This window comes from Pholcus phalangioides, unplaced genomic scaffold (genome assembly GCF_987345545.1).
Source record: "Pholcus phalangioides strain wild (caught in Gottingen) unplaced genomic scaffold, Ppha-v1.0 ptg000007l_1, whole genome shotgun sequence".
NCBI classification, from domain to species: domain Eukaryota; kingdom Metazoa; phylum Arthropoda; class Arachnida; order Araneae; family Pholcidae; genus Pholcus; species Pholcus phalangioides.
The window spans coordinates 60,496,545-60,520,365 of record NW_028301600.1 but is presented as its reverse complement, the minus strand read 5'-3'; the positions used below and the strand labels follow the sequence as shown (position 1 = coordinate 60,520,365).

Genomic DNA, 23,821 nt, shown 5'->3' with positions numbered 1-23,821 from the left:
AGTTTTGGCCGTAAATTATATGGGCAACGCTGTTTAAACCTAGTGTGATTTATTATGTAGTAGTCTCCATGCAGTAGCCTATGGGCATATTTTTTCAAATTTTGCAGTTCTGAGATACACAAAAAAGTCACGTTTATTCTTACTTTTTTATTCTTAGATGATGTTACAGAAAAGCAGAACGAACTTTCTCTAGGTTTAAATGTTTTTCTTTGTTGATGAGAGTGAACTTTCACACAAATTCTGCAGTTCTCTGACGATTTTTGCGAAAAATAAATATTTGGTAGGAAATTAATCAAATGGAGGAATAAAAAGTTCAAGAAAGCTTTGTAATGTTATAATTTTCCAACCATTGTTATCACGGTGTATAATGTTCATCGAAAGCATGTATATCTATTTCAATTCAAGAATTATATGTATAATCTTGCATACCTGCCAACCTACCTACTACGGACAGATGTTGTTCCAGATTTGGGCGCACGCCTAGTGACGTCACTCCGTCTGCGTGTGCTGTCCAATGGAATCGTTTTATTCCCTTCTGCGATCGATAATATGCCATGTGATCTCGAAACGCCAATGAGTGGCGTAACTCTTGCGCCTTACCCTTCCCGACCACCACCTACGACTGTTTTTGACTGTGGACGGAAGCAGTGGACTTCGCCGCAACATCGAGGACAGCAAAGCTTTCCACCATCTCGACTAGAAAGACACAAGCAGTTCTCTCATACGACGACTTGCAGGCTCCGGAACGCACCCATGTGACCATAAAACGATGGTGCGACTCCTGTACCGGCAACCAGCCGCGACGGCATTCTCCCGCCGGACCCACAAAATCTCGGGGCCCAAACCTTTCTGGCCGACCGTCGCAGTCATCTTATTGCTTTGCATCAAGCCTACAGACCCGACCGTGTCAGTAGATGAAATCGAAATTGCCGCATCAGAGTAAGTACATTTACCTTATAATACCTGTTTTTACATTTTCTTGGTACTTGACCATTTGCATGCAATTCTAGTCGTTTCGAATGTGCAACGGAAAAATATCCAATCACCCCAAAAATATAATGGAACGTCACCTTAAAATTGTTTGACAATTCACATAAATTTTATTATCATTTCATTTGCGCTGTTTTTGTGTCTATATCACGTTGATATGGCCGAATATTCGCGTTTCTTTAAATTAGATTACTTAAGACACGAGGTTTTTGTGGTATTAATCGAAAAAAAAATTAGATGTAAAATTTACCTCAATTCCAGAAATATTCGCAAATAGTATTGCGTGAAAATTCTGCGTTTCATATGCGGAAAGTAAACAGACAAATTCTGTGAGTTGCTGACTGTGCTTGTGTTTTGTCTTGAGTACTTTCTCTGCGCCAAAATGACGATCAATTAGCAGTGCTGAAGTAAACACACCTGCTTAGAATACGAAGGCATCGCCAATGTTATTTATATTACTCTGCGTTTCCATAGCGCCCAGTGAGGTTCCGTCGAAAAAAATTTTCAGGTCGGCAATATGAAATCAGATGTGTCTACAGTAGTTCTTCATCCATATTCTTATCGAAAATACATTTTCGAGAGCTGTATTGTGTGAGATATTATTATACTCCCATGTTTAACGCAGATATATATTCCCCTTCATCACATACATAAACATTCAATTCCTATTATTCATTAAGTAGGAGAGATTAGATGTTTGAACCACAATACAACCAACCACATATGGCGCGGACAATTTATGACATTTGTAACGCATCGACCGTTGGTAGATTTATTGTCCACGTGATCAGATTTTACATTTGGATGATTATGTCTCTATTGTAAGAAGCCAGCTCTTTAGGCTTTTTCCCGCTCTAAGAAAAATACGATTTTATAGTGTGACAAATCACGTGTGATTGATATTAATCCTATGTTTTTTCCCTTGTATTGCATAGAAGATTGTGAGTTTCTTATCTCATGAAAAATATCAACTGATTAAATTAAATTTCAATTCCACGTGTCTCAGAAGAACTTTGTACAGCTCTTATCATTCCAAGATTTCGTTGTATAAGTCGATATATAAGACGCAACCTATTCTTTCTACATATTTTCGAGGCGAAACCTCTATTAATGAATTTACATTTTTCAAAAATATAAAGAGAGAGTATATAATAAGTCTTCTCTTTCAACAAACTTATCTCACAAACTCATCTAACAAAGAAAAAATACTTTTTTTTGTTAATCTACTTGAATGAATGAAAGAAGTAACCTATATCATGGCCACTGGGATGATGGGGATCCAGCCCGTTGCCCGGAATTAATCTTATTATTTAAATTCCTTTAACCCTATAAATTTATACGTGCTCAGAGAGAGAAAGCCTTTACCCAGAACTTTTTCTTCGCAAATGTTGGTTATAAAAAAATACTTTCACTTATTAAAACTATGCAAATAACGTGCTCACTTTAGATGTGTCATTTCTATTACCAGGGGCGATGTCTGTACCGAGGTACAAAATTTAATTTTTTATACTTTTCCCGTATCCTCTAAGTTTCGATTAGAAAGTTGTTGCCCTATCTATTCTGAGCCCAACAGAAAAAAAACATTTCATGTTTCTAAGTGCAATATTGGCCAAGGCATTTCAGTTCAAAAATTGATGAAAATGAGGGAAAGAATAGCATATCGTCACCCATATGCCAGAAACATGAATGTGAAAATTTTCACTTTTTGGATTTATCAACTTTTTTTTTTTTGCCAGAAACGCAAATGCGTATCCCTTATTGAAACATTGTTCTGTTCTTGCCATGCGTGCTAGACGAATGTGGAACAGATGGATTACAAGGGTACACACAGTAAACATTCAAGCATCATATTCCAAATTAAAAAAAAGTACATTCACGTTTCTGACAAAAGGAAGACGAGAGACAAACTTTGAAAAAAAAAAAAAAAAAAAAAACAGCGTGAAAACACGATTGTTCAAAGTTGCGGTTTAGTAAAACTTTTCTGAATTCTGAGATTGCCATTAGAAACATGTGATTTTTTTTGTTGGACTCAGGAGAGATAGGGCAATAATTTTTTAATAGGACGTCTGAGGATAGAGGGGAATGTATAAAAAATGATATTTTTGTATCTCGGTACATATACGTCCCCTAGTAAAATAAATGATACATCTAAAAAAGGGCACATTATTTGGATATTTTTCTTAATTAAAAGTATGTTTCTATAACCAGCGAGCGGTTGAGACGAAAAGGACCCGGGTAAGGACTTTCTGGGCACGCTGTAGAGAGGGGAAGTTGCGAAAAATCCTCACCTGGGGGACCGCCAAAGTTCTCAGACCACGGAGTAGGCTTCAGTATGTGGAGGAGTACTTGAGAATGATCAGGAAAAAAAATCTCTCCTTAGCAACGAAAGAGATCAAAACGGAGAATCAGTCTATAACACCTAACACCTACAAAAAAGTTGCGTGAAAAACATCTGAAAATATAATAATTGACATTGGGATCTCAATTGCGTTCTTCACGGAAATCCATTTTCAGGAAAACTGCCCATAAGTCTAATTTCTTTGCCGCCGAAACACAATTGATTTCAGTGTCGCACTATTGTACTGTAAAAGTTTGATAAAAGATCTTTCACAAAACTTGGAAAATGCCACCAATAAGCGCACTGGTTACATTGGAGCAAATGTAATTGATACGATTTTTGGTTGTTTTTCCGAAGTTTTATAAAAGGACTTTTATCGAACATTTATAGTGTAATCCCAGCCTGCAGGGATCACAAAATAAAAGTTTGATAAAGGATCTTTTACAAAACTTGAAAAAACAACCAATAAGCCTTGATCGAATATAACCGATGCGCTTATCGGTTACATTTTTTTTTTCAATTTCTATAAAATAACTTTTATTAAACTTTTATAGTGTAATCCCTGCCTTATAATCAAGAGGTGCACAACTTTTTCAGTCCGTGAGGCACGTATACCATATTTCTATCGCTCACGGGCCAAAAACTTGCATGTAAAAAGTGACCATGTGATCGTATTTTTTGGGATATTCCCGAGATTTTGGCCATCTAACTTTTTATATAAAATATCCCATTTATTTTCTTATTTTCAAAAAGGCTCAATTATGAAATCAAGAATTGAGATCTTTTCGTGACTTACAAATTATATTATGATATAATTCAAACTCTATCATAATATTTTCAGTCATAAATATATTAATCTCACATATTTGTTAAACATACGCGGTTTTTTTTAAGGAATCAACATTTTCTTGATGAATGTATGTAATCGTGTCAACTTGCAGTAGACACGATTTCCCGCGATTGGTGACTTCAATTTTAGTTCATTCATCAATTTTAGTGATAGTTGAGAAATTTACTTGCCTTCGGAAATTTTTCAGCAACTTTGCTTGCCTTTGACAATTTTTGGCTGTAATTGGTAACTTTACTTGCCTTTGAGAAATGATTGAAATGAAATGAATATTTTTTTTCGATATCCGTTATTTTTATGAAATACGGACAGCCCAGCTATTGGCCGGAGGCCGGAGGGCCGGAGGTTGTGCACCCCTGGTCTTAACTCTTTAACAGTTTCTCCCGAGTATATTCAAGTAACGCTTCCGTGCCTTTCTTGATTATCCAGAGTATACCCAAGCATTTCATTTTCAAATGTTACGTTTACTATATTCACGTCTCATTTATTCTAGTCTACTATTTGATGGTACTAACTAACCAAAGAACTAACATCGCAACAATGAAAGATTTATTTTAATTTTTCAAGCATTATAATATAAAAATGATTTTAATCATTCTCTTCTCAGTTGAATTAATTTAAAAATTACCCTATTACACATTTCCAGCTTTTTATTACAAAAATTTCTATAAAATTGAATTTTTACAGAAAATATGAGTGAAAAATCATTTCTTAGTCAAAAAATTAAAGTTTTATATCGAAATATTTTTAGTATTATCACTCTACTGTGTAGTAAAAAAGCCATCATCACAAGATATGTAGTTTCATATCATTAACTTATTCACACAATTACTTTCATTAATATTTTACGGCGAAACACGCATTTACCTACATATCACGTAATACTGATAAGGGGCTTTATAAAATAAATTACTGTATAAATAAAATTTTTTCTTGAATAAAAATTATTAGCATTCTTGTAATGTTGCTTTTTTTGCATACATATAGTATGTCTAAAAAACCAACGCAACAGAGTAATGAACTTTTTCCCTCAATTTCTATATAACTGTTTCAATTTTGGCTAACCAGCGCTCTTTTTGACGGTTCTTTTGAAAAGAGTTCGACTATTAAGCTGCTAGTCAACTCTGAAACATCTATATATCTCCTTTGATTTTTCTTTTTCTTTCAGTACTTAAAAAAAAAAATTTGTCAGGAAAACAAATGAAATTTGGACACTTTTACAAAACGTTGAAAACATTCAATGCATTTTAGGAAAAGAGTCATACAATAAAGTGTATTTTTTGCCGTATTTTTCATATGTTACTGCCAGATCGCGAATCGCCCAATTTCATTGTGAGTCAACTTGGCCAATGTCCGAATTTCGGGTTTTGGCCAGCCAGTTCGCTAAGTGGCCGGGATCCCTGGCCAAAGTCCGATAACAAAAGACATGATTCCGTGTCATCGCTAGCGTATCGTTTTATGATAATTATGGCCACGTTAGCTATATGGGAACCCATTATATCGCGGTCATGACACGGTAATAATTTTTATCTTCGAAATTGGACAAACAAAACTATTTTTATATCACTATTTTTTTGTAGTTTATTCTCTCAAATTTATCTTTTTTTCTCTCGTCACATGGAGCTAATGCAATACAGTTACTATATATATAGCCATGTATCACACATCAGCGATGAAAAAAAAAGGATTTGGCGCCTACCGGACCGTCTTACATCAGCACACCGAGCTTTGGCCAGGGATCTCCGGCCACTTCGCGAATTGGCCGGCAAAATCTCGAACCGTTACTGAAAATCGGAATTCGGCCAAAGCTCTCGGCCGATTCGGGCTTTGGCAGTAACCTATAGAATAAACTTTTCCCTCAGAAAATATTTTTGAATAACAAATGCGTCTTATGCTGTACAACACTCGGCCTCTGATGGAGCTTACAAAATGAATGCTGTATATGAGAAGAGAAAACCGTGTTATATACCGTCAAACTTGTGAAATGAATATAAAAAGGTGATGTGCATCATAGAAAGTGCCATGTCAATACAAAAGCATCATTCGTATTTGCACTACTCGGTCTTAAGTACAGATAGTGTGATTGAGCATTACAACCCATAGAAAAAATTATTTTATTATGAGACGAGGAAACCTGGATGATGAAACGAAACGTTTGTTGCTAACCCGTAAATGAACAGAATAAAATAAAATAATTAATAGGTCTAGAATAAGATTGTTATATTCAGGATGCATAGGTAACAGCCCTCACCGCAAATTACTAGCTAACCGTCGATCCTAGAGACATACTTTCAATTAGAAAAAGTTTCTAAATAACGTTCATTCACAATTCCATATTGCAAGGGGTTGTACAGTTACTAAAATAAATAAAATTAACTTTTTATATCGACACCGCGAGAGCTCAAAAACTTGCTCTATCTTTCCTGAGGCCAAAAAAATCCACGTTTTTAACTCCAATATTCGATTAAATATTTTAATTGAAAAATAGCAGAAAATTTGGGGAAAAGCATAATCCGTTAGTTTTTGCTGATTTTTCCCGCCTTTTCTCTCTATGTTTTTGAACTTAAATAGCTCACTAATTACTACACTTAGAAACGTGGAATTTTTTTTGTTGGCTTTAGGAGGGATAGGTCAACGACTTTTCAATTGAGTTTTTGAGCACTAGGTGCCCGTATAAAAAATTAGTTTTGTTGAATTTAAATAACATACAACCCCTTGTAATATGAATGACCTATCTGAAGTCCACACGTTGTTTGGATACTTTTTCTAATTGAAAGTATGCCTCTAGGATCAACGGTTCGCCAATAATTTGCAGTGCGTGCTGCTATATACACCCTGTATATAAATCCATTAGTCTCCGTAGTATATTGAGATTAGAGAGGTATATACCTTTAGTTAAGTTTTAAATAATGACGAAACACAAAAGTTTTCCGTTAGAAAAACACATCTAATATGCTAAAAAAACGAGGTAGAAAATATTTTTTGTAACATGCATAAAGGGTAACATACAGATCGTTGATAACCCACATTCGAGTGACTTTTGCATTGAAATGTCTTCAAATGCGGCTAAACGTCAAGAAATGCTTACCGACGTTAAAGAGTGCATTGAACATATTTTAAAAGATGAAAAACACGATTGGAAGAGGTAGAGTGAGAGATTCGTGAATTTTCGTATGAATGATATCACACTTGATACATACAAGGATTGAAATAGTTAGGAATGACTCATGTTCATAAATATAATGTCGAAGTCCATAAAAGCACGATAATTTATAAAACAAGTGTCATTCCGACTGATTCAGACCTTGGATGTATCAAGTTCGATATCATTCCTCGCGAACATTCAATAAACACAGCGATGATGCCACTTACCATTTTCATATATAAAGCAGTGTTTCTCAACCTTTTTCAGCCCATGGCCTTTGGATCATATTTTCTTCTCGGAGTCCACTGTCTTATGCAGGGCCTCCTACCCTCACCCAAGAGCAATACCTTTTCTACTTATAGAATATAATCAAAATTAAATTTATAATGAACAAAAATTTGATAAATGAGCTCCATCTCTGGAACCGATGAGACATGCATGAATCCTCAGAAGGGGTGGTGGGTAATCATCCCTCCCAAGAGCCGAATTATATGAGAAAAATGGGTTTGCGTAAAACACGGAACGATCAAACGAACCTACATAATTAATAGACCCTCCCAAACACGATTCTGGGTTAGGGTTACCAACCGTCCTCCTTTTTGATTTAATTTCAAGCGTCCTTCCACGTTTCGGAAAATTAGCTCTTTTGTCCATCTTTTCAGGTTTCCGGAATTATTTTTATTTTTTTCCGGGGAAATTTTTTTTCCCCACTTTGAAACATATATTTCTTCATTGATATGAGTGTTTTGTGTTCTTTTCTTCCTTAAGTGACCCGTGACACAATTCCAGAGCATTTAAGCGGCCCTTGGAACATTTTCAGATCACACAAGTGGGCCCGTGGCACATTCGCAGATTACTTAAGTGACCCGCGACACAGTTCCAGAACACATAAGTAGTCCGTAGCACATTTAGAGATCCTTTGAGTGGCATGTGGCACAGTTTTGGAGCACTGAAGCGGCCCCCAATGCAGTTCTACATCACCCAAGTTACCCGCGGCACGTTCTCAGATTACTTAAGTGATCCGCGGCATAATCACGAATCACTTGAGCGACGCGTGGCACAGTTCCAGAGCACTTGAGTGGCCCAGACACATTTCCGGATCACTTGAAGGATCCGCGGAACATTTAGAGATCACTAAAGTGGCTCTGTGGAGGACTTATCAATAGGGAATATGTTAGTTCTGGTGCACACAAACTAGCAAAAGTTTTTGTCGTTTTTGGCACACACGGTAAAGATGCCATTAAGAATATTTCATATTTTTATAAAAGGCGGTTGATGATGGTAAAAAACCCATTCCTCCCATGTCATCATAAGTCAGCAAATCCGGACACCCCCCATCGCTGCCGCAACTAAGGGGAGAAGGTGGGCCTGGTGCCCCGGTGCTGGACCGGCGGGGTTGGGGGGTTTACCGAATTCACCCTTTCACTGCTTCTTTTACATTACACGGCCCTGCTCAGCTGGAAGTAACAGCTTGCATATCTACATACCTACATTCGAAAATCATAGTACCAGATTTCATCGCGTAAGTCCCGATATAAGACCCCGGCTGACGCCCACATATTCCCATGAGTTGAGATGACCCTGGATAGCTCTGCTGAATTGTGGAAGTCGACACATTGTTCTTAACTTATTAGTTCACTTGAAAGCTTTAATTCTTCAAAGCCCTCGTCACCACTTGTCGTGACTCCCCTTTCATCAGATTTTTATCCTTGACCCCTTAGAATATCCCTGGACCGTAAGGGGGCCATATGGGCCCAGGTTGAGAACCACTTGTATAAAGTATAGAAAAATGGAAACTATGCGATGATGAATTTTTGAAGGAAAATTCATCTTTGCATCGTTTCCAGTTATCTACACCTAGAACATTCAATAATCTGCCGTTTGTGTTTTCCAATCTGCTAACATGTGTTCCATGCTCCGTTTAACGTCATTCCCAATGTCTTAACGTTTAGCCATATTTGAAAAAATTTCAGAGTATAGAAAACCACTGAAATCACTTATCAACTGCTAGTACTAGAAACTAGAGCATACCCTTCATGCATGCTACTGCCCATAAAAATCATTTTGTGCTCTTCATTTTGTTTATATTGTATATTAGATACTTTTTTGCAAGCAAACTTATTATTAGATTTCTTTTTCCAACGCAACTATTTTTTCGTAGTTATTTTTAAATTGAACTAAAGCTATATCTAATTTTAACATGTTTTTCGCATATATAACCTTATTCTTTCAATTTCATTTCATTTGGTTCATTCACTGGTTTGTAATAAACATTTCTTTTTATCCTCTTGGGGTTTCCTCATTCCATTATCAAATACTTTTTATTTTCCCAGTGGTTTTAGCTATTGTACTGGACTTGATGGACGCATCGCATCTCTCCGACGAAAAGAAAAATAGTGTAATCTCAGTTTAGCTATGGTTATTGGAAGGATGCCCATGAACACGCTATTCAAACTGTTTCCTCAATCTTCTGTTTCGTTATCATACATCGTCGAATAATTTTGGAAACTCTGTTGTCGGTGTAGAATCTCATTTTGTACCGAGATGATGACATGTTTGGCAGCCATATCTGGTACTAACCGAGATGTAAATATTAATGAATGATTTTTCTGGACCTATTATGTACTTCTATTTTTATTATTTTCATTTCTCGCATAATAGTAATTATTCTTTAGTACACAAATTCAAAGCAGCGCTGCTTCATTGGATGAAGTATTTCGAATAAACTATTATTCTTGAGCTGAATTTAAATCCGAGGGTTAATGAATTTCAAATTCGATTAGTTTGAATAGATTTTCAGTGAAGAACAATTTTTCTCTGGAATACGAAGATTTTGTTATACAGGCTGTCCTAAATTGTTTGCACAGCAAATTTCTCTGCAACCGTTGATTTTAGAGAAACATACTTTTGATTACAAAAAGTTTTCAAATGACGGGCAAAGTCACTTGAAATATCGAAGTTTGTGTCAGGGGTTCTATAAAAAAAAAGGAAAAGAAATTAACTTTTTAAGCAGTCCCTGTGCGCTGAAAGTTCAAGTCATTAAAATGTAGATCTTTTCTGAAGAGTTATTTGCAAAAACATTTAAATGCAATATTGGTCGAGATATTAAATATATAAAACTACTATATTTTGTTGAATTATCACTGTGTTGGCAAGCTCTCATTTGCTCAGAGGCACTGTACACAAATAGAATGATATTGAACTCCGAACCATTTTATATTTTCATTCATAATAAAAAAACAATTACATTTTTTGAGAACTACGGAATTTTACAACTTTGAATTTAATTTGCGTTTCGCAATTTGTAAACCACAGAATGCATTCCTCGCCCTCAATCAGTGGCAATAAATGCTGAAAACTTCAAAGTCGAATATCTTCGTTAATATTGCGTTTAAAAAATATTTCAACACTTTTTAACATATTCTAAGTTTTTTATAAATTACTTCTCATAGCTGCGTTTACATTCCACGAGTCGGAAATTTTAGCGCACCGCTAAAAACCGTCTGCAAAAGAATTTAATTTTTCTATTTTTTTATGTATACGACCCCTTGGGAAATTTGAAAGATCTGAGTAACCGCACGTCATTTTAAAACTTTTTGCAATGGAAAGTATCTTTCTAAAGTCAACGGTTGCGCGAAGATACAGTATCTACTGTGCAAACAAGTTGGAACAGTATGTATGAAAGGGTATCTTAGCACGAAGTAAAAATTCGAAAACGGAAACTAATATTGAAAGTCTTATAAAATCACTCCGAATCAGGACGTGGAAACATGTCATTTTGTCCTGTACAATTAAAAATGTGATCACATCACTAAATTAGTTCAGCTCAAAAAAGGTAAAAAAAAATTATGTTTTTCAAATCGATTCGTTTTACGATTCTATTCGAGTGTACCGAATTTACTAATTTAAAAGGTAACTTTTATTGAAAGAAATGCCTTAATGGTCCTACATGATATCGAGCTTGGGTAGCTTTTGGAGTATTATTGGATTTTCAAAATCTGTTTCGTTGGGATTACTTGGTAATTAAGAACCACGCGTTACAATTCCTCATCTTCACCCTAACATTAGCAATCGGCATTTATCGAAGGAAAAAAAGAAACAATGGAGTATTTCACAATCGAATTTAATGATGCATTCGACTGTTTCCCAAACGAAAATGATCGCATGAAATCCAATTTTTTCTTCATCTTCCTGTAAAAAAAAGTCCAATACTCATTTTTCATTTTATGCAGTTATGAGCACTTTTTTCTTATTTTTCATGCTTTTTTTAGCTAATGAAAGGGATCGATTGTCAGAACATTTCCACAGCTTTTACCTACTAAGCATTTTTTTTTATCGGAACTGGAATGTAATTATATGTACAGAAAAAAATAGTTGAATACATATTTCAGTCATTTTTTCAATGAATAAAAATTATTGTAGAAAAGTTAGAAATTGGTTAAACTTCTTTTAGAACATTTTGATTTTTCTATGGTAGACAACATCAAGGCTGAGACGATATTAATCTTAATAAAAATTTTATAGTCATCTGATTTGTATCTCACAACTATAATGATCAAATTTATAATTTTGTACAATTTTTGTAAAATTTTTATAATTTTACACAGGTTGGTTATAAATGAACTGATACTACTTAGACGTATGTAGACTTCATTCTGATGGAGGTATTTTGATGAAACTTGGCATATAGGATGTATGAACCATGGGGGGGGGGGGAAAGGAGAAAGATTTGAAAAAGTTCAATTTTTGATCACCAGGTGAGAAAGCGGTTTTTTTTTCTCGCAGTTATCTTTTTCCCACGGTCCAAATAAGGTATATACCAAGTTTTAATGAAATCAGTGAAATACGTCCACCACAACGGGCGTTACATAGATCAAAGTAGTGTCAGCATAATTAAAGCGACCCTACTCCGACCTATGTAGCGCCCGTTGTGGTGGACGTATTTCATTGAAATTTGGTATATACGTTACTTGCACCATGTGAAAAAGACAACTGCGATAAAAAGAGCCGCTTTTTCATTTGGTGGTCAAAAATTGAAGTATTTTTTTATAGAATCTTTCCTTTTCCCCATAGTCCACATATGCTATATACCACGTTTCATCAAAATAGTCCATTCAGAATGAGTATTGCATACGTCTGAGTGGTGTCAGTTTATTTATAACCACCCTGTACGAAAGAATTTTCTTATTCTGAACAACATGAGAATTAAAAATAAAAATGTATGCATATACATAGTTTTTATAGCGACTTCCTCCTTGAGAATACATACGGTATATTTATTGTTGGACATGAACGAGAGTTTGAGAAACTTTCCGGTACAGAGTACTGACGAGCTGGATTACATTTTCAAGTGTTATGGTCTAGAACCATAAAAAAAAATGTCTTTCTATTTCTTCGGTGAAATTTATTATCATCTGCGGCATTTTCTTTTCTGAGTACCATAACAAACAGGAATAGTTACTATAAACAAGCTCCAACCTCTATTTCATTGCCTAACATATTTTCCTTCAAGGTGTTCGGTGCCTAAAAACGCATATTCTTATGTTTTTATATAAGAAGGTTCTTCTTTATATGAAAGATACGTAACCATTTTCACCGATAACCCTCTATTGAAATTGTAATGAAAATCATTATTTACGAAATTCGTGGAAGAAAGGGGCATTGACTATAAAATTAAATTTTATTTTTATAAAAAAATTTCTCGAATAAAGTAGAAAGGTTTTATCTCATCCAAAGTCTAAGAACATCTTGCAAAACTTTTAATAACGGTACCGTCTTATGTTTTTGAATATTTAGTAAATAATTTTCATTTCAACGATAAAAAAAATTATTGATTAATTACGCAGATTTAATATACCTAAGTTAAAAGATCGTAGTGAAAGACATGGTATATATATGTGTATTTGGATTTGTACCAAAAATGACTCATTTATTATACTGTATTTCTTTGCATTTTAAGCATCCAATGTAGGTGTTTTAAAGCATCTCAATATACTCCGTAGCCGCCAAGTTAATAAAATTTAACAACCTTATTCCAGACGAGTAAATTTTCTCCCTTCTGATTTCTTTACATATATATGAGTGTTTGAAATATTTTCAGTAAAAAAAAACGTATGCATCACACATATTTGCATATATTTGTTAAAGGTAGTAAATAACAAACATCGTTAAAATGTCATTATTCTGAGCAAGTTGAAACGGAGACTGCGATAAAAAAAAGTTATCGCCGCAGCAAGAGAATTTGTTCTTGCGAAGTAAAATTAGGTTCACTCACACACACACATATATACAGTATACACTGGCATACTGAGCTTGTTCCGCAACCTTCAAACAGTAGTTGTGAAAATACATTAAATTGACAAAGTGCCATATGTTTCTACAAGTTGAAATTGAGAAAGTCACATTTTCGTTAAGGCTTCTTCGATGAGTAGTTTTCTTGGTTCTTTCTGGAGAAATCAGTGGTTCTCTTACCTCGGAATTAACTCTTCTTGCACCTGCAGCCCTTTCTCTTAATCCACTGTCGGAGGAAAACCTTTCCTACTTCAAATGAAGTGCAGTTGACAATGAACGTAAACGCCAATAATATGCAAATCTTTCTCGTGACAACGTACTAGAGAGCAGTGGTGCTTTACTCAGCAATTTATTTCATCTAATTAAAGAATCGGGAAAGAAAATTAATTTCAGTAATGGGTAACATCGAACATCTCGAAATTGTCGTCGGGTGTATAGATGGTAGACGTATATACGGCACCATTCTCCAAAGACCAGCCGATCATTTCTCTTTAATCTGTATATTTTTCATCGAATTAAAATTGAAACTCTATTGTAAATGATAAATACCTCTGAAGTTTCCTGACATATTTTATACCATTAGGTGATAATGTTGAATAATGCACGACATAGATACTTTAACAAATGTGAGCTATTATATATTCTATTTTCAATGTGCGCATAATTTTTAAATAAAGTTAATCTATGCGCGTGTTTTGAGCACACTATAATTCACAGAACACACATGTATTTGCTCTTCACTCAACCATCCCATCATGTTTTACGACGAATATGTTTATTTATGATACGTTTTAGTTTTAAAAATTGAATAATAAATCTCAAATAACTCATTCCTTCTAACATATTTTATATAATGTCTGACACGGAAGGGTCCAAAGGTGTCATCCTCAAAAAGTTTCTAAAAAAATTAACCTTAATTCTACTCATTTAAATATGCAAATAAGTATAAAATTATCCGGCAGAATTATTATGGGTCACTCAAAAAAATTGAAAATATTAATATTTTGAGGGCCAATAGAGAGAGGCTAAGAATGAAAATAATCCCGCAGCCCTAAAGTCTTGGAGTGACGTCATTCATACGTGACACAAGATTAGATATAGCACAGACAGAAGAAAAAGGGAAAAAAAGAGAAACAACTGGAGTTTCTACGAAAAGAAATGCTGGAGAAAAGAGGGAAAATAAATTTTTGTACATAACCACCAAGAAGCGCGAGAGATGATGAGTAGTCGACTGTTGCCATTTTTTTATCATTTTTTGTAGCTTTAATAATTTCATTCCGCAGCTAATTTTTTGTTTTTATGTGTTTCTGGGTGAGATGAATATTTTTAATTTTTTGAGGATGACACCTTTGAACAATTTCCTTGTGAGTTAATAGAGCAGTACTTGCGCAGCAAATGTATTCCTGGTAATAACAGCATATAAGACTAACTATGTTAAGAAGAAAAATTACACTTCACTTTACAAAATTCATAGTTCTGACGCAAAAGTAAATTTTCATTTTTTTTCGTGCAATTTTTTTGTCAAATATAAAAACTACTTCATTTCCATTTTTCTTTTAGGATGTTTTTTTTCACAATTTACGTAAAAACAACTCGCATCAAGCACTTGTTTTAACTTGATGATTTTTATAGTATGAGAAATTTAATAACCCCCCCCCCCCCCCATTCTATAAGCAAGCATCAACTATTGAAGTTATAAAAAGATAGGCATTATAGACCATAAAAAAGTATTACAGAGCATGCAAGATTCGGTTTTCGGCATTCGCTAGAGTTGATGCAACCGATTCAAATGCCCCTGGCAAAAGGAGAAGGTATGTTCAAATGCAACGGCATGATCTTTGAGATCTTTGCCCCGTGAAACTCTGAAATTCAATTTAATCTAAAAGGATTCGCCAACTCCTCGGTACAATTTTTTTGGCTTTTACTGGATGTAGAACTCGCTGAAAGGTAGAAGCGTACACAAACCAGAAAGTAAGACATGATGAAAAAAAACCAGGTTTCCCCCATCAACCGATGTAAGGTAAGTAAAAATTCTTCGTATAAAAATTTATATTTCCCACGAAAAGGAAATATTTCAACTGCTTTTAGTCAGGAATTTTTGTAAAAAACACAAATTTGTTTATGTTCAATTCAGTATATTTTGAGTAGTATTCGTAAAAAAAGTGTAATTGTGAATGTTTTGGAAATGCAGAATTGCAATTAACAACGTTACTGGCAATACTAAATTTGTTATAGACAAATTGTGAATTTGCTATAACTTTTATTTAAGCATATTAATATTTAAAATGTGGGACAATAAATAAAACTTGTTCGAATTCTAGAATCACTCGCGTAATTGAATTAGAAACACTTGGTATTATAATTTTTTTCAGTTCCTGAAATATTAACAAACATGTGATTATAAAAACATGATCGTTAAGGAAAAAAACCAAACTTTAGAAAGATATCTTCACGCGCGTTTCTAATTTCTTTAGTAGAGAAAATCAACTAGAAAAATTAATAAATTAATCATGAAAGAATGAAACTATATAATGAATACATACATCACACAAATAATGGGGCAGAGAAATATAAAAAGAAACAGAATCGATTTTTGGTAGCATGAGCAAAAAGAGACAAAACAATTCAACGTTACTCTTCTTTAATGTGGGTTTTTATTTTTTCTGTTACATTTCAGCACAATGAAATAATAAAAGCAAAAATTAATAAATGAGTTGGTGTTACAGATAAGAAAAAAATTCTTTTCCCTAACATTTTATATTCTATTCATTTTCCTTTCATAACGTGCTATAGACAAACGTACGCTAGAAAATAAAGTACAAAAAAATTAAATGATGTGTTTATGATACCATTCTCGGTAGCCAGGTGGTTGATTAAAAGGTGATTTTTTTTTATAACGTTCAACATTCGGTATCAAAATGTAGGAAAGCCATTTTACACAAATGAGATGGACCTGTATTAACATATTCAAGTGACGCAACCATCTGAAATTACATGTTTTGGCCAGATTCATATATCGCAGAAATTTATCTTTAATAAATACGTTAAAACATTTCGAATGATTTTCATCTCTTTAATCGGCAAGCATTGAAATATCCATAGGAAAATTTTTTTGAGGAGTTCAAGGAACTTTTTTTTATCTCGTTTTTCGAGTTGAGGTACTTTGAATGCCATTACATGGCATAAAAACTATTGTCAATATTAAACAAAAATATGAGATGCTGTTCTACAGGGAACACATTGTATTCACATGATTTATATAGATTAGAACAGTATAAAAATGTCATTTATTGTTCATCAAGTTACTTTTTATCATTGCTGAAGAATATACAGAAATATTTCTCCTTCGCACATTGTATTTCACTCCAAAAATGTGGCAGTTACTTCATTGTTGCAACTGCCCCTTACGATGATAGGAAGGTCCCCCCCCCCCCCGTGAATTCGGCCTTTTAGCAGAACTCATAGGCTATAGAAAAACTGCAAAGAGACAAACATCCAGGATCTTCCTCATTCCGAGGGAGGCGTTCTAAAGTACGCACTGTACTAAAGAAGTGCCGGAAAAACCTCTGGACCGCAAAGATTAACAATAATCATTTCTTTGGTTTGCCACCAAATAGGAGACGTGTAATTTTAGCCATTCTGCAGGCGATTGTAGAAACTTCATTTACAGCTCAAAAGTAAAAATCAGATGTTTTGGAGTTTCTTAGAAGCGCATAATATAATGCCAAAACGCGTGCTTAAAATTGAGTGTACTTTTACTTGAGAAATCTAAGAAACTTTTGTTGCTTGAGAGCAACACTATTTCACCAACCCTGGTCATATCGCTATATTGCAATTTACCGTCATTATTGAGATGGATTGGAAATAAGACGCTATCTATCCGTGGTCGCCTCAAGTTCGTTAGGGAAAATATCTTATGCATATCCTCCCTCGGGTTTGAACCTGGGACCGTGACGGCAACCATCATAATGGTAGACGAACATCTCACCACCACGTCACTCGGGTGCTGAGAGCAACACAGTTGAACAAAGGGTTAAAATCATGCATTCGATTCTTTCCTATAGACCTAAAATATTATATTGTGTGTGTAAGTTAATATTCTTCAAATAAACATCTGCTTAAACAGGAATAAAGTAATTGTTAGTTAGCTGCGAGAAACACATTGTTGCGAAAATAGAAATTTATAAGAATATACAAATATAAAAATTAATAATATGACGTTAAATTTAAACACCCGAATATCTGTATTTGCTTATTGTATGTTAAACCATTACTTGAGAGAGAGAGAGAGAGAGATCGCTCTCTGTTTGCTGCTGTATAATCGACCGAGGTAATATAGACTCTTATCTCAGACATCTTAATGATATGTACGCGTATACAGGGTGATTCAAAACTCAATGTACAAACTTTTAGGGGAGGTAGAAAACACAAAAACACAAAACAGAATCACATATTAATGTATTGACCGGAAACCCCACCCTGATCAGTTGGAGGATAAACAAAGAAATCAGAAATGACAAACCAATAATGGGTGGAAAAAATTCCTTATTTAGCGGTACTGTACACAAGGACAGTCCGTGTACACGTGGCATCCATGCATGTTTCACAACTGCGACACATTAATTGCCAAACTTTTTCAAAAATACTCGGCATTTCATGGACCTTTGCAGCTGCGACGAAAATTCTTGCGACGAGGTCGGTGTCAGAGTCAACGGGCGTCCCGTAGACCATGGCTTTCAGAGTCCCTCACAAGGAGTCAGCCTCCAGCTGATCAGGTTGGAGTTTTCGGTCATACATTCCTATGTGACTGTTTTGTTTTTGTGTTTTCTACCTCCACTAAAAGTTTGGACGTTGAGATTTGAATCACCCTGTATAAAGGCACAACATTAAAATACATAGAAACATAACAAAAATATGAAGTAATGATAAAAGTTTAACTTTGAATATGATAAAAGTTTGTACGTTGAGTTTTGAATCACCCTGTATATGCAGTTTTTCGAGACACAGATCTCTAACTTCTCCATAGAAGTGTCTCGAAGTCATTTACCATCATGAGTGTAAAACTATAAAAGTATACAGAGTTCAACAGATTTTGAAGTTACCGTAGGCATTGGCAATCACGTCAAGATACTGATGTGTCGATGGTAAACTCGCATGAAACTTTGAAACTACCGAAAATATCTTATACTTAACCTCATTAAAATAGATTGATTTTCTGAAGAAAGCGATTTTTCCCTGTCCCATTTTACAATTTCAATGGTGTTTGTTCCCTTTCAAGAGACAGTCGTTACAAGTTATGCTTTGTGGGTGTTCCATTTGGCGCAGAGCCCAAATCCATTCGAGCTCAGGTGAACTCGCTAGTGCTATGTTTGACAAAGTTAACTTAGAGATATACGGAGATTTTGATCTTTTGATAACATAGTTATATATCAAACTGTAGAAGGAATGATATTTTTTTATGTAGGGGGCATTATCCAAGAATGCAAATGTTTTAAAATAAACTCATATGCCACTGCAATACTCTACTTCAAATTGAGGGAAAAGTCATGAAAGAAATTTTAAAATGTATATTCACTTTATATAATTGGGCTTGCACGTAACAGAACTTTTACAAGTGGTAAACTGAGCATCTTATGAAATTAGGGATACATAAAACCATTCCTTCCGAAATTCAGTTTTCAATCAACAAGATAATCCGCTTCACAAATCACCTGGGATATGCTAGTATAGTGCACAGAATGTAGACATTAATGTGCACATATAATGCTAGTATAGTGCATGAAGAATGTGAGAGATCCAATACACAAATTCGAAAATTTGTCCATACTTCACACACAGACTGATATTAAGTTTAGATCAAAGAAATTCCCGATTCAATAACTCGATTGATGTTCTTGGTCTCTCTTCGTAGAATACGGCAGCTCAATTGCCTCGTGTTACAATGATTTTGAAAACATGATTACACACATCTTAGTGATGTTTCCCTTCCAGTAAAGGTAAAAAAATAATTAATCTTTCGAAGTGAACGAAGTGAAATCTCGGCTTATATTTAATAATGCACGTATACACGGATCCGTTTCAACTCAAAAGACTTGTGAACCGTCGGTTATAGAAACATATTTTCAATAAGAACAGTGATCAAATAAAGTGTTTATTTTAGACACGAGTAATTTATTTCACGAGGGGTCGTGTATGTGTTCAAATACAAAATTAAATTTTTATACTGGCCCTGCGTACTGTCCTCTAGCTTTCAATTAGAAAGTTGTTGCCCTTCCTGTGTCTCTCCTTAAGACCAACAAAACATTTTATGTTTCTAAGTGCAATATAAGTTGAGATATTCGAGTTCAAATTTCTGAAAATGATGGAAAGAACGAGTTTTTATACTTATGCTTTTCTTTCCCTCATTTCAGCAATTTTTGAATTTGAATATTTCCTCTAATATCCGACTTAGAAATATCAAATTTTCCACCACGTTCTTTCAATTAGAAGATAGAGAACATGGGGGAACGGATAAAAAAGCGAAGCTTCATGTATCGGTACACATACGAATCCTAGTAAAAAATGAGTTATCTGAAAATGGGCACGTTATTCGCATACTTTTCTTTAAATTAAAAGCATGTTTCGGCTGAAATAAACTCGAGTTTTCAACCTGCATAATAATAGTTTGTTGTGAATGTATCGAATGTATTCCAGAAAACATTTTTTTTTGTGATACATAGATATCTTTGAAATCTCTGCAACACACATATCAACTTTAAAAGAATACAATAGTTCGAGTATTTTGTTTTTAATTAATCTATATATATATAAAGAACATTTCTTGACCGATTCACCATCGCCAAGGCGAAACCGTTCAAGCTATAAATATCAAATTTGGTCAATAGTTTTATTTTTATAAGACGTAAAGACTCACTAAGAAGAGGTTTTTTGAAATTCGACCTCTAAGGGGTTGAATAAGGGGAGGGGGCCATATGGAGAAATCACGCCATGCCAAAACCGCTGAAGCTATAAATAGGAAATTTGATCAGTATTTCTATTCTAATGTACAGACTCGCCGAGAAAGGATTTTTCAAAATTAAACCTCCCGGGAAGGGAGGGGTGGGGGGTGGTTTAAAGGTTATATGGAAGCGATCACCGCTGAGCTGAAATGGCAAAGGCGATAAAGATGAAATTTAGTCAATGTTAAATTTTATAATTTAGATACCTACCAAGACAGGATTCCTTTTGAATCCATTTGAATCCAAATTCCATTTGAATCCCATGAGGGGTTCAAATGATATATGGGGGAGATCATCGCCGAGTAATTTTCAGATTAGCAATTCCACACAAGCGAAGCCGCGGGTAACAGCTAGTTACGTTAAAAAACATTTCAATTTTTTAAAACTGAAATCACGCTAGTTCTCGCCGAAATTTAAACAACGAAACTGTCAAACATAAATTCATATTTTCTATTCGCCGACGGAAAAAGCGCATTCCACAAAGTTTGTACTTATGCGAAATATTTTCCGAATCTTTGCTACATGAAGGCTACATCTATGATATATAGTAAGAGATGCAGATGAGAGAACATCTCGCATCGGAACGCATTTTATGCGTATACTGTATCCGTTCAAACCGGCAAGAGACCTATAGCTATTCCGGAAAAAAAATCATTTTTTCCCGTACCTTTGAATGTTATGAGTTGCTCATCTTTTTCGTACGGTGGACAGAGCGATGAATAAGTGATGAGACATCGCATAAAGCGAGCAACTATGTCGCATATTCCTGCACCTTTTTTTGTGATTCTCGCTCTCTGCCTCTTATGTTTTCACCCCATTTGTTAGAGTTGTATGTTTCATCAGATACAAGGAAAATTTGGATCATATTTTTATGTGTCCTTGCCTTTTTACTATATTCCTGTTTTTCTCAACCTTTCTGAAAACAAGGACCAGTAAAATGTTTGAAACAATGTGACGGACCATTAGTGTCCTGTATTACGGGACATTCCTGTAATTTTCATTGTTCCGATTTTTTTACAACATTTGTTCCGTTTTTTCAACGATACTCTCTCATTTGGGTTAGTAATATTTACTAAAGCACACACACACACACAGTGTTTTCATAATATTATGTTATGGTAATTATGGCAAAAATTATAAACATTCATCTCGCATATTTGTCAGGTTTAACGTTAACGTCCTCCATTATTTTGGAATTCTTATTGCTATTGGTAATTGTGGTTACTTCTGACAATGATTTTGACGGCAATTGGCGATGTCGCGTATACATTTCACGGATTATTATTTGAGATCCCAGTTTACCGTATTTTTCTCAATGAAATATGCTAATCAGATTATTTTTTTTTGTGAAATGCATTATTGTTTACTGCGATTTGTAGCAGCGCTTTATCATTTGTATCCACACTCTTCAGCAATTTTAGCATTAGTCAGCAAATTGCATTTAAAGCAATAAATTGCAACTTTTGGAAAAATTTAGTGATTTTCCGTATTTAATCTTGCAATTTCTTGCATTCTGGTATAATTTAATTTGAACCCATATAGATATTACTAATATAAATTACAACGGGTGAATAATTTTATCAAACCTATGCCATTGTCGCGGACCAGAGGTTTGTCTACGAAGATAACGTTTCATCACAGCAACATTAACCTCTTCACACCTGAGCCAAAACTGACTGTTAAAAAAAATTTTTTTGATTGTTTTGTGTTTATTGTATGTCAAAATGCCCTTTAAAAAGAAAAAAAAGTGAATTAATTAATTGATTTGGGTCGATGTCTTTACTAGGACCATTTCAGAAAGGTGTACCTCAGATCTTGGAAAAAAAAAGTGTCATTAAAAATTATTTAAAAATTATTAAAATTATTAAAAATTATTTAAAAATTATTAAAATTATTAAAAATTATTTAAAAATTATTAAAATTATTAAAAATTATTATATATAATCATTATATATAGCCGTTAAAAATGAGGTACACTCTCTGAAGCTTCTGCACCTCCAAAACAAAGAGGTTAACGTAAATAATTTGTGTTATGAACCTAACTCAGGGGTCTTCAACGTTTCAGAAATCGCGTGCCAAATTGGAAATTTCCACGAAACCCGCAAGCCACCAACTCATACTGGAGTGTTTAGAATTTAAAGATTAGTTCATATTAGAAATTAGAATTAAAAGAGTCCATATATTTACATCTTATTATATTACATATACACAATGACATCTTAACAGAAGGTCCTAAAATAATTGAAAAGACTTCAATTCCCTTGAAATTATGCTTTTTATTAATTATAAGTTTTGATCAGTTCTGAAAGTATTTCTTTCTCTAATTCTGCAATATAATTTCTATTTAATTACTTACCTCTTGCTTTTAATTATTCTGTAATTACTATAAATGATTCTGTAATTATTTGTTCCTGTAATTCTGAGATAATTACTCCTTCAATGCATCTTGATATTATTTCTTTCGTTAATTCCGGAAATTTTACCTCCACTAATTCCGAAAATTTCTTCCAATATAATTCTGGAATATATATTTTTTTATCAATTATATGGAATAATTTTTATCGCTTATTCCGAAATTATTTCTTTCACTAATTCTGGAATTATTCTCACATTAATTAGAAATTTGTATCAATTACGAAATCATTCCAATAATTCCGAAATTATTTCTCTCCAAAATTCTGAAATTATTTTTCCATGAATGTATATTTCAGCATCTCTGTCAATTCTATAATTAGGTAGGTATGCTTATCAGAAATGCGTATATAAAATCAGTCGCCCCCCCCAAAAAAAACAATTGTTTAGGCATTGAGCCCCTTCATTAACTGGCCTATAGGTATATTCATATTATTGTTTTTTCTTAATCGTCTTCTAAATGTTTAGCAATTTTGTAAAAATGGTCGGCGAGTCACGGGAAAAAGTTTCGAGGACGATGCGTACAAGACCGCTGACCTAACTCATGGTAAAAATCATCAGTTAAGTCATCATTTCTCATGTTAAAACTCATCAGTTAAGTTAGGCAGTCGCCAACGGAAGAGTTTATTACTACTAACCCACACATGCACCTCGTCCATATTCCTCTGCAGAAAAGTTTATTGCAGATTGAAAAAAATTATGCTCTTCTTTCAATGAAAGAAGAGTTACTCAAATTTACAAGCTGGCTGGCAGCATCAATATCCATGGGAGCTTCTTTTTGAGTAGGGTTACCATCCGTC

At 34.3% G+C, this 23,821-nt stretch overlaps 1 protein-coding gene across 6 annotated transcripts in view; it reads left to right on the top strand.

Moving 5' to 3' along the window:
• Positions 1-624: 624 nt before the first annotated feature.
• stj (voltage-dependent calcium channel subunit straightjacket) overlaps positions 625-23,821 on the top strand; it is a 241,739-nt gene continuing 218,542 nt past the window's right edge. For 5 of the 6 annotated variants that reach the window (XR_016192865.1, XR_016192864.1, XM_089233704.1 and 2 more), the window contains exon 1: positions 646-939. Coding sequence is in view for 4 of the 6 variants with exons in the window: in XM_089233704.1 (XP_089089830.1) it covers positions 770-939 (170 nt within the window). In the remaining 2 variants the exon portion in view is untranslated. Of the gene's footprint in view, positions 940-23,821 lie in introns of all 6 variants that reach the window. The other variant, XM_089233705.1, reaches the window with a different exon arrangement.